Source organism: Schistocerca piceifrons, chromosome 10 (assembly GCF_021461385.2).
Source record: "Schistocerca piceifrons isolate TAMUIC-IGC-003096 chromosome 10, iqSchPice1.1, whole genome shotgun sequence".
Taxonomy (NCBI): domain Eukaryota; kingdom Metazoa; phylum Arthropoda; class Insecta; order Orthoptera; family Acrididae; genus Schistocerca; species Schistocerca piceifrons.
Window position 1 is genome coordinate 101,303,350 of NC_060147.1, and position 12,685 is coordinate 101,316,034.

The window sequence follows — 12,685 nt, forward strand, 5'->3', positions numbered from 1 at the left end:
AGCCACTGTGTACCAATTCTGGACATGTGGGGTGTCTGATTATCCTGCTGATATTGCCCAAGTCCGTCGGAATGCACAATGGACATCGATACAATGCAGGTGATCAGACATGATGTTTACGTATGTGTCACATCTCAGACTCGTATCTAGACGTCAGGGGTCTCATAAAACTCCAACAGCACAAGCCCCACACCATTACAGAGCCTCCACCAGTTCGAACAGTCCCCTGCTGACATGCAAGGTCCATGTATTCATGAGGTTGTCTCCATACCCGTACACGTCCGTCCGCTCGATGCAATTTGAAACGAGACTCGTCCGACCTGGCAGTGTGTTTCCAGACATCAACAGTCCAATATCGATGTTGACGGGCCCATGCGAGGCCTAAAGCTTTGTGTCGTGCAGTCGTCAAGGATACACGAGTGGGCCTTCAGCTCCGAAAGCCCATATCGATAATGTTTCGTTGAATGGTTCGCACGCTGACACTTGTTGTTGGCCCACCATTGAAATCTGCAGCAATTTGCGGAAGGATTGCACTTTAGTCTCGTTGAACGATTATCTTCAGTCGTCGTTGATCCCGTTCTTGCAGGATCTCCTTCCGGCCGCAGTCATGTCGGAGATTTGATGTTTTACTGGACTGCTGATATTCACGGTACACTTGTGAAAGGGTCGTATGGGAAAATTCTCACTTCATCGCTACCTCTGGTGTGCTGTGTCCCGTCACTCGTGCGCCGACTATAACACCACGTTCAAACTCCTTAAATCTTCATAACCTGCCATTGTAGCAGCAGTAACCGATCTTACAACTGCGCCAGACACTTCTTGTCTTATATAGGCGATACCAACCGCAGCGCCATATCCCGTCCGTTTACATATCTCTGTATCTGAATATGTATGCCTATACCAGTTTCTGTGCTTCATTGTAAATACACTATGTGATCAAAAGTATCCTGACTCTTGGCTGAAAATGCCTTACAAGTTCATGGCGCCCTCCATCGCTAGTGCTGGAATTCAGTATGGTGTTGGTCCACCCTTAGCCTTGAAGACAGCTTCCACTCTCGCAGGCATACGTTCAATCAGGTGCGGGAAGGTTTCTTGGGGAATTGGCAGCCCATTCTTCACGGAGTGCTGCACTGAGGAGAGGTATCGATGTCGGTCGGTGAGGCCTGACACGAAGTAGGCGTTCCAAAACATCCCAAAGGTTTTCTGTAGGATTCAGGTCAGGACTCTGTGCAGGCCAGTTCATTACAGGAATGTTATTGCTGTGTAACCCCTCCGCCACAGGCCGCGCATTATGAACAGGTGCTCGATCGTGCTGAAAGATGCAATCGCCATCCCCCAATTGATCTTCAACAGTGGGAACTAAGAAGGTGCTTAAAACATCAATGTGGGCCTGTGCTGTGATAGTGCCATGCAAAAGAACAAGAGGTGCAAGCCTCTCCATGAAAAACACGTCCACACCACAACACCATCGCCTCCGGACTTTACTGTTGGCACCACACACACTGGCACACTGGCACACTGGCAGATAACGTTCACTGGGCATTCGCTATACCCATACCCTACCCTCAGATCGCCACATTGTGTACCGTGATTCGTCACTCCACACAACGTTTTTCCACTGTTCAATCGTCCAATGTTTACGCTCCTTACGCCAAGAGAGGCGTCGTTTGGCATTTACCAGCGTGATGTGTGGCTTATGAGCAGCCACTCGTCCATGAAATCCAAGTTTTCTCACCTCCCACCTAACTACTACAATACTTGCAGTGGATCCTAATGCAGTTTGAAATTCCTGTGTGATGGTATGGATAGATGTCTGCTTATTACACATTACGACCATCTTCAAGTGTCGATGGTCTCTGTCAGTCAACAGACGAGGTCGGCCTGTACGTGTCCCTTCACGGTTCCACATCACTATCACATCGGGGAACAGTGGACCTATATTTAGGAATGTGGAAATCCTGCGTACAGACGTATGAGACAATGACACCCCATCACCTGACCACGTTCGAAGTCTCTGAGTTCCACAGGGCGCCCCATTCTGCTCTCTCACGATGTCTAATGACTACTGAGGTAGCTGATTTGGAGTACCTGGCAGTGAGCGGCCGCACAATGCACCTAATATGAAAAACATATGTTTTTGGGGGTGTTCGGATACTTTTGATGACATAGTGTATCTGCCGGAGAATGAAGAATGTGTATTGGGCACCATGTCTGTCGAAAACCACAATTGGGGAATGGTGCTTCAAGTTCCGAGCTGATTGCGGTTCGACACAAGACGCCGCTCCATCTGGGAGGCCAGGGCGGTTGATGATGCGATTCGACATCAACTTCGGCATCTTGCAACGCAGAATCCGGTTGGAGTAAGGCTATCGTAAGTTGCGCAGCCGGGTGTTGAATGCTGAACAAGAAGTACCTGACGCGTTTCAGTGTCGGGGTCAACAAGTTTCTTCAGCGCGTTGTGGCAGGCTACGAGCGTTCCTACCGCCACGGGGAACCAGAGTTGAAGCGCCAACGTTACGGTGGCGTCATCCATCGTCCCCCCGTCCCAAGAAGTTAATGAGTCAGCCACCTGCTGGAAAGGTGATGCTTCACATGTTCTTTGGTTACAGGAGCCCACCTGCTACCGAATTCAATGAAGCCGGGGAGCTGTACTGCGCAAGCTGGAGAGATTGCGGTATGCAGTTAAGGCGAAACGTCCGGGAAAACTGGGACAAACGGCGCTGCTGATTCTTGAGAACGCTCGTCCCCATATCGCAAACGTAACACAGAAGTTACGGAACTCAAGTGGGAGAGGAACTCAAGTGGGAGAGGAACTCATGTGGGAGACACTCGAGGACTCGCCCTAGAGTCACGATCTTTTACCATGCGATTATCGCGCCTTCGATCTCTTAAAAATGGTCTAGAAGTGTCGGCAATTCCTGTCTGACGAGGATATGCACCAGGTACAAGGGAATTTACGCAGTAGGACGCTGTATTTTACCAAATGAGTATCTTCAACCGTAGGCGTCGATGGGATGATTTCCTTAATGCTCACGGTGATTTTTTTCTGACTGCCATACCGATTCTGGATTGTACCACCCTTGAACGGAAACGTTTTGATCACTCCTTGTAAAATGGTAGAAAAGCCATCTCGAATAAAGGTTCTCTAAATTTGCCCAACAGGATTTTGCCAAAAACTACGAGCCAGCCGGAGTGGCCGTGCGGTTCTGGGCGCTACAGTCTGGAACCGAGCGACAGCTACGGTCGCAGGTTCGAATCCTGCCACGGGCATGGATGTGTGTGATGTCCTTAGGTTAGTTAGGTTTAATTAGTTCTAAGTTCTAGGTGACTGGTGACCTCAGACGTTAAGTCGCATAGTGCTGAGAGCCATTTGAACCATTTGAACCAAAAACTACGTCCCTTTTTTTCTAAGGATTCCCATTTAAGTTCCACGTGCATTTCTGTTGTATATATATTTTTATGGGCTATTCTAATCTGTTAAAATACTAGCAGCTCGTTTCCGAATCCACTGGATGTCCGTTGTCAACTTGGCTTCATGCAGACCCCAACCGTTGGAACAGTACTCTAGAACTGGTCGCACCAGTATCTTGTATGCGATTCCCTTAACAAAGGAACTGCACTTCTCATAATCGTTCCAACAGATCCTAATATTCTATTCCCTCATCTTAGTACTGAGTTTACGTGATGGTTCACTTTCATAATGCATCTTAGTATTAGCCCTAAATACTTAATAATGTGATACTCGCAAAATGTTCTCCATTAATCTTGTGACCAATCGGTTTGCTTCTGTTAGTCATACGCATTTTCTTACATTTGTCCATTTTCAACACACAACGTGGAAAAATTTTTTTAAGTCTTTCTGAAGTGCTGTACAATCTTTAACGACGGTAGTTTACTGTAAACAATAGCGTCATCGAGCGGACAACCATACAGTGCTGCTGATCCCATCTGACGAGTCGTTCAGGTACACAGAGGCTATAAATGATTTACTGAAAGGTCGATATTTTCCAAAGTATTACGTGTACAAGTATGACTGATGCACAAATACAACCGCAAGCTAAGCAAGTTAGCATTTTTCACTCTACAAATGTTGCACGAGTGCCCCAAGCGGTAGCCAAGTTCTTATGCAGCAGCATCCTATCAATGCTCATCCCAGTCGCACTGACGGGTTCTCTGAGCTGTCCGGGGTTCTCGCCAGAGGGGTTACGTAAACAAGGTCCTTAATGTGTCCTCAAACGAAAAAGTCGTCAGGTGTTGGGTCAAGATACCTGTAGGTCATGGGAATGCATCATCATCATCTTCGCCATTACGCCCAATCCAGCGATCTGGAAATTCTTCGTTTAGGTAGCGACGAACATCGATGCTCCGACGAGGGGTGGCCCGTCTTGTTGGAAGATGATATTCTCGGAATCAGCTGTCAGTTGTGGAAACAACCACAACTGCAACACAACAAGGTAAGAGGTGCCCGTCATTGTCTTATCACAGAAGAAACATGATCCATGCAGTTTCTTGTATGACACTGCACAGGAAACCTTCGGGGAATCTCGTCCATGCCCCAAAATTTCATGAGGATTTTCAGTCCCCGCAGTCTCACATTGTGGCATTTAAGCTTTTCAGATTAATGGATGTTTGCTTCGTCACTGAATATCAGCTTGGAAGCTAAATGTTCCTCATGTGCTTCACGCAATGCACTGCGTTGTGAGATGCCCGCCATTGTGTTTTAGTTGTTGCACCAGCTGCAGACGGTACGGTTCGAACTGTAACCGCTGTCGCAAAATCTTTTTATTGCGTACGAAAATTTCCCTTACCCTCATCAAGGTTGCATCCGGCACACTTGGTCAACCGGTACTTTTCTGTTTACAGAGATAACCTAAATTTTCGATACCAATGCACAATGCTCTGACTGCATGGCGGTTCTTTTCCGTAATTCCTTCTGACGCACTCTACACTGTTGTAAAAGATAAACGTCTCGCATATTCCAGCACACATACTCTTTTCTCGCTTAGTCGCCATTTTGTCAAGGCACAGCACCCGTAAAGCTAACTGGTGGCCAGAACACACAATCGGTGAGCTTATGCTTCCATTCATGCATGAATAACATTTGTACACGCAGTACTTCGTAAAATATGATACTCTGAAACGAATGAATCATTTATAGTAACCCTGTATATTGAGAACATTAGAGTCCTACTACATTTCGTTGGGGCACATTCGATGTCGTTTTCGTTTCTATAGAGCTTTTGCCGTCCAGAATAACGTACTAGGCTTTGTTAGTCAAACATTCACTGGGCCATTCACATGTTTGCAAAGTACTCCGTATGATCGTGTCCTGGTTAATACCCTACATTGTGCTCCACAGTGGAAGGCCTGTGAGAAATTTAGGAACACAGAACGCACCTGCTCACCTGTTCTCTTGTTTCCAGTATGTGGTGTATGGATAAAGCAAGCTGTGTTCTAAACGACTGGTTTCTTCTGAATGCTTGCCCATTCTCTGAGAGCAGCTTGTTCGCCTCGAGGTATGTCATAATATATTTGTGCTCAAGTATGCTCTAGGTCAGGATCCTGCAACAGACGGGCGTCGCCGATATTGTTCTGTAATTCTGTGCATCCGATCTTTCTTGTGACAGTAGAGACCTGCGCTCCTTTCGAGTCACGCGTGACTATTCACCGCATTAGACAGAGTAATTTCGTAGCATCTGCGAGGGCTATTCGGAAAGTAAGATCCGCGAAATGGAAACCACAGTCAAAATTAATTTTTTTTATTTGCAACAATTAGTTACACCTTCCAGCTGCTTCTCTACATGCTTATATGGATATGGTGTCTTTCTTTCGGATATGTCCGAAAGAACAAACACCATATCCATATAAGCATAAAGTTCTGGCAATACCGAACTCTTACGGGACTTGGTAAGAATGTCTTCCACGAGTAATGATTGAGTTGGGGTGGAAGACTACGAATGTAGTGTGTTGACATACAAGGTGAGAATGTGGGTCTCGCGGGAGGCGTGCGCGAGATAGTCCCTGCAGTCGCACTATTCTCTGTGCCCTCAGTGGCTCAGATGGATAGAACGTCTGCCATGTAAGCAGGAGATCCCGGGGTCGAGTCCCGGTCGGCGCACGCATTTTCACCTGTCCCCGTTGATATCAACGCCCGTCAGCAGCTGAAGGTATTAATATATAATTCTAATTTCGCTTCTCTACATCGTCGGCGCTCCCACTTAGACATTTGTCGTAGCGTTGTACCAACTTCCCAATACCCTCGACATCGAAGGCAGCCGCCTGTGCCTTCCGCCAGTTTTTTACGCTGGTCTATTTCGTTGTCTGTGCGAAAATGTTGTCTTCATAGCAAGTGGTTCATGTAAGGAGATGTGAACATCAGAGGGATTCTAGTCGGGGCTTTATTGTAGGTGATCAAACACTTCCCATCGGAAACGGTGTAGGGGCGCCCTCATTGCCCATGTAGTGTGTGGACGAGAACTGTCATGAAGGAGGACGTGCATGACAGGTACGTTGAGTGTGGTCGTATGAAATCAGGCGAAATCTCTCAGTGGGCACCCATACTTGGCGGGAGACACTGTTGTTCTAGACGCCTTTACACGCTCGCTGTCTGCTCGGAACTGAAAAGAGCGACGTGACGTGATCGACGAGCATACTAGAGACACTGCCCAACACATATGCGCTGTGGTTTTCATTTCGCGACCCATCAGACTTTACTTACTACAACTATTGACCGTGACAGAAAATAAGGAACAATATCCAGTGTTTGCAGCAGTGTGTCCCTCAATGAACAGATTCATATTTGACATTGTGAAGCAGTACGTGGAGGAGTGGTGAGACACTCACCTTGTACTGTAGCGTCTCGTCGGTGATGTTGGAGGCGTAGCCCCACTCGGCGAGCGTCTCGACGTTGGCGCGCCGGCCGTACTCCTTGTCTAGCAGCTCGAGGTACTGGCGCGCCTCCTGCTCCGGGTCCACGACGCGCACCTCCTGCTCAGGGTCCAGGGCGGAGAGCGCCGTCGCCGACAGCGACACGGCCACCACACACAGCCACCACGCCGCGAGCATCCTGCAACCGGACACGCATACCACACTAGTACAGGAGGCTTAAAAAAGTGTGTGTGTGTGTGTGTGGAGAGAGAGAGAGAGAGAGAGATGGAGAGTGTTGATGACAGGCGGGGGGTCAAGAGGGAGAGACATGAGGTGAGTGAGGGAGGGAGAAAGAGGCATGAGAGAAAGAGGAAGAGAGAGGATGGTGACAGAGAGCAGGAGTATGAGAAGGGGAGAGAGGCAGATAGAAGGGGAGGGGAGAGAGGGAGAAGGAGAGAGCGACGAAGAGTGAAGGGGGAGAGTTAGAAGTAGAGAGATGCTGAGTGAAAGAGAGAGAGGGGAGGAAGAAAGAAAGAGAGTCGGGATAAGGAAAGAGAAAGAGTGGGGAGAGGAGAGAAAAGGGGAAAAGGAAAGGGAGGTGATAAGAAGGAAAGAAAGAGGGGGAGAAGTAAAGAGAGAGGGGGTGCGTGAGATGGGAGGATAGTGGTGAGATAGAGGGAAGAGAGAGGAAAAGAGAAGTCAGGTAGTAGTGAAGAATAAGAATAGAAGGTGAATTGTGAGAAAGCGAAAGAGGGGCGAGAGAGGAGTCGGAACGAGAGTTGCAGAGAGGGAAGAGATTAGGAGAGGGAGGGGAGAGAAAATGAGAAAGAAAGAAAGAGAGAGAGAGAGAAAGAAGATTAGGGTCCCGACGACAGCTTGGTCATCGAAGACGGATCGTGTCAAGGATGGGGAAGGAAATCGGCCGTGCCTTTTCAAAAAAACCCTCCCAACATATGGCTGGAACGACTTAGGGAAATTATGGAAAACCTGTCTGGATGGCCACATGTGTCCACCCGAATGCGAGTCCAGAGAGGGAGAGGGAGAGGGACAGGGACAGGGACATCGGGCAACATAACGTGTGGAAAATACGGTAACAGCAGCTCGCGTTTGTGCACAAATACCCCGTGTGAATTAAATTCCATGTCTAAACAAAAGATAAGATCGAAGTTTTCAGATGCAGTCAGTAGATGGAGGTAGCTGTAGCGTTGCGCTTCAAAATACTGTTTTTTTTTTTTTTGCCAAATACTCCCACAGTCAATATTCGACCCGTACAAGTTTGGTATACAACACTAACCAAGCTATCTCCACTAGACCGACAAACATTTAGTAAAAAACATGATCCGAGTCACCAACCACAAGAACTAAACGGCATACTGGAAAAATGGCATCATAACGATCTACACGAAGAAAACACGAAAGAGACGTCATCTACCTAACGTTTGACGTCACATTTCGAAGACTAGTGTTGTTCACTATGTTTCTCCATTCGATGAGATGACGAAAGTGTCGTCCACGTTTCGCAGCCACCAGTGTGAGCATAACTGAGCAGAACTTAGCGCAATTAGCTCAAAACCTTGCATACAGCTGCTACTTAGACATGGGGTCCCATCGGCATTTAGTCCGTTCGTAATATTTACTATGCCAGGTGAAATAAGTTGACGACAAACATAGCAGCACCAGGTCACAGATATCAGGTAGCTTTCTGTCTTGAAGAATGGAAATCCGCTTCTATTACTATGCCGATGAAGAGAGACTTCGTCAAAATTGAGCATTAAATCAGTGCTGTAAGAACTTCTTCCGCACACCTTGGGTAACGTGAGTTCAGTCCCCTACGAACGATTGTGTGTGTGCCACGCGACGGCACCCCATAATATCCGTACGCATACGACGTTTTGTTGCTGTTGTCATTTCTTTTGCGAGAGCATTTACTGCACACACAACTGAATCGAAAATTCTGGATTCACCGAGAGCCGACAGTTTGCAGGTTGTGACAGGCAGAAGTGCCTGGCGGGTGAACTCGTCGCGTATTCAGCTGGCGATATCTCGGGTGACTGGAGACGAAACAAATTGCCACCCGGCGCTTACTGAGTGTGGTGGCCACAATATGAACGTAATTACTAGCTCTCCACCACGTAGAGGTTGTTCTTTTATATTCCGTTTAAAACAGTAGTATCGTTACAGGTTAATCATAATGTAACTGTAGCGTTCTTGGTACTTTTTCTCGGTTCTTATTTCATGATGTTCCTACTGAGTACGGAAGTAATAATCGTTGACGTAAGGGATCCGTATTATTTCAGTCAGTTTATACGCAGGTATACATACAATGGCATCGACGGATAAATGACTGTGATTAACGTGTAAGGGACCCTCAGTTGTTTACGTTGAAAGAAAACGTACCTGACTAATAGAAGTTTTACGGAGTGATTTGTTTTGGTATCACGAGCTTCCAGATCTCTTATGCAGCTGACATAACCAGTCAATTTGCAACGCTCGATCAACATGATGAAATGAGGGGCAATGATAATTTTTTTTGTAAATGTTAGTATAATTTGATTAAAAGCTGGAAAACCGATGCTATGGACTAGTTAACTAATTAAGGCAACTTGCAGAGAAAAGCAAGAATTATCGTGGCAGTAAGTGATCAGGCAAAAATATGAATATTTATGAACACAATTTGCGGCAATTGTATATACTGTATTAAGACTGATGCCAATTTTTCTTGTTAATCCCAATTATATACCAACCAGCTTGGAGCTCGCTCCTTCAATCGCTGATTTTTTTTTCTTTAATCGAATTTGTATGCTGTTACGCCCATAGCTCATGTGTAAGGCAGCCACTCGGCGTTTATATTTAAAATCTCCATATCCGGCCGAAGAGCGCACAAAAGTAAAATGCTGAAAGAAGTACTAATTCGATGAAGTTTCCAATCAGAAAACAAACAAAACAATCAACATCATCTTGTGCAGCCCAAAGAAACTACTCTCTATAACAGAGACGATCCGTTTCTTTTTCTATGGAACTCTAACAAAGCCAACATGTCAAGGTGAATGTAAATTAACTTTCTTTGGTTATTTCACAAATTTCAACACCTTCTAAACATCTCATGCTAATTAAGGCCATTGAAATATAGTCTTTCCCGAATGTACTTCTGACCAAAAAGTGGCAATGCTTTCATAACGAAGTACATTCATACAACTTTTCATCCTATATTTCACTCCCTTATGAGCTGACTTTCCAAAACTGCTCGAAGACGTATACTTTTTCCCTAAGAAATCAAAGCTTTTTTCCTGACTCAAATACCAGTTTTCATAAATGTAGCTTCAAAATGATTTAATATTTCTTTAATAATTTTTATTTTCAAAAAAACCTTTCACTCACAATTTTACTCTCTTAGAGGTTGAATTTCCAAAAATGCTTGTTCCAAAAATGCTGAAACACTAATTTCTTTATTTCTGACAGAGAAACCAATAACAGTTTTCGTAGGTCTAGCTTCAAAATTGCCTTCATAGCGACGTATCTTCAGGAAAACCATTTATCTTTTATTTCGCCCCTTTAGGGGTGGGATTTCGAACAAACCCTTCTTAAACGATAAAAACCCTCTCCAAATTTCAAGTTTCTGTCCTTGGCAGTTTCAGCTAGGGGATGATGAATCAGTGAGTTAGGCAGTCAGTCGGGACGATGCATTTTACACATATATCATTATTCGCTAAGTGCTCTTCATAATCTGAGACGGGGCATACTACGATGAAAATGGTCTCGATTCCTTGTCGTGGTGTCATTCTTCCTAAGAGGGAATAAAGTAATGTTGCGAGCTTAATGTGAGACTACCTAAGACTATCATATTACCGACGAGAACTGTGACGTGGGGAGGTTTCGATAGGGCCGGGAATCGTGCACGGACAGCCAAAGTGGTTACAGTGACCACTCGCGATAAACAGGCAATCTGGTTTTGGGTCATGGTCCAGCCCAAATTTTCGTATGTCACATTTGGGTAATACACACAAACCCATTGCTGCCGATGTCATGAAATTCACATACAAAGAATAATTTGGATAAAAAATTTGCTACTGAAGCTTTTCAGGTGGAGACAGCAACACAGAAGCACAGAACAAGTGTACGTGCAGCTTATAGGCGTATTTCGGAGTCTGGAAAGGCCAAATGATGGGAGCATCACGCTCACAGATCTATATAGAGCAATGACTGCAGAACATGTGGTGACGAGCTGGGCTCAGTGGCAACATGAATAGGTAGGAGTCATTCCATCATTCCACAACAACAGTATCACGATGAGATCAAACGATTCTTTGTCTGCCTCACACCCACAGCCAGGTGATAACAGCTGGAATCTTGGCAGACGTTACAGAGTATCACCATGAACCATCAGGAATGAATTATTGGAAACAAGGGTGAGTAATGAATATGCCATCGACGTTTATTGCTGATACCATATCACACAGCACAGCGCACAGTGTAAGTCAATTGGGACACTGAGTGGTGTATGGCGATAAAGTCTCTGTTCTGTGTGTGGCGGTGATATAGACGCCAGCGTGTCCGTAGGTGGCCTGGTAGAAGGCCGCAGGAAGCAGCGAGTCTCGAGATCTGTACCTCTCCGACTCGTGGAATTGTGGTCTGTGTGGAGATACTGGATACGACGACAGGACTGATGTGGTAACCGTTGAAGGGAGGCCGAATGTCCGCCAGTGTGCGGCAAGAGTGGTAAGCCCTGTTGCCATACCCTTGGTGACCAGGGTAGGCAATGGCATATTCCAGAAGGATAACGCAAGACCACACACGACAGCTCACACCACAGATACCTTAAGGAAAATACGGATCCCTGACTGCCCTACGCAGTATCTTGATTTGCCACCCACAGAGAAGAAGCGACGGGAAGAGGTACATTTCATTCCAGCCTGCAATCTTCATGAACGGACAAAGCAGATGTTTACGACGTGGCAAGCAATCCCTTTAGATGACATGATGGAGTCAGTCTATTTCCATGCCACAACGAATGCGAGTGTGTATTCTTGCCTGGGTTACCACATATCGTATTGATATCGATGATGGACGTCAATTCCTAATGCAATGGAAGTTTAACGTGACGAACATAAGACTGGTGCTTCACGGTATAATCTTTTCCTTTTTGCCACCAGCGCTACGTGTACCTGCAATGTATAAAAATGCAGTAAATGAAGCAGGCAAAAAGGAATACAAACGTCTCAAAAATGATATCGACAGGAAGTGCAAAATAGCTAAGCAGGGATGGCTAGAGGACAAATGTAAGGATGTAGAGGCTTATCTCACTAGGGGTAAGATAGATGGTGCCTACAGGAAAATTAAAGAGACCTTTGGAGAAAAGAGAACCACTTGTATGAACATCAAGAGCTCAGATGGAAACTCAGTTCTAAGCAAAGAAGGGGAAGCAGAAAGGTGGAAGGAGTATATAGAGAGTCTATACAAGGGCGATGTAGTTGAGGACAATATTATGGAAATGGAAGAGGATGTAGATGAAATGGGAGATATGATACAGCGTGAAGAGTTTGACAGAGCACTGAAAGACCTGAGTCGAAACAAGGTCCCGGGAGTAGACAACATTCCATTAGAACTGCTGACAGCCTTGGGAGAGCCAGCCCTGACAACACTCTACCATCTGGTGAGCAAGATGTATGAAACAGGCGAAATACCCTCAGACTTCAAGAAGAATATAATTCCAATCCCAAAGAAAGCAGGTGTTGACAGATGTGAAAATTACCGAACAATCAGTTTAATAAGCCACAGCTGCAAAATACTAACACGAATTCTTTACAGACGAATGGAAAAA

General features: G+C 45.7%; 1 protein-coding gene across 2 annotated transcripts in view; it reads right to left on the bottom strand.

The window, feature by feature from the left end:
• LOC124718909 (angiotensin-converting enzyme-like) overlaps positions 1 to 12,685 on the bottom strand; it is a 284,445-nt gene that overhangs the window by 98,486 nt on the left and 173,274 nt on the right. For both annotated transcript variants that reach the window (XM_047244559.1, XM_047244558.1), the window contains exon 2: positions 6,844 to 7,066. In XM_047244559.1, coding sequence (XP_047100515.1) covers positions 6,844 to 7,065 — 222 coding nt within the window. In that variant the 5' untranslated portion in view covers position 7,066. The remainder of the gene's footprint in view (positions 1 to 6,843; positions 7,067 to 12,685) is intronic.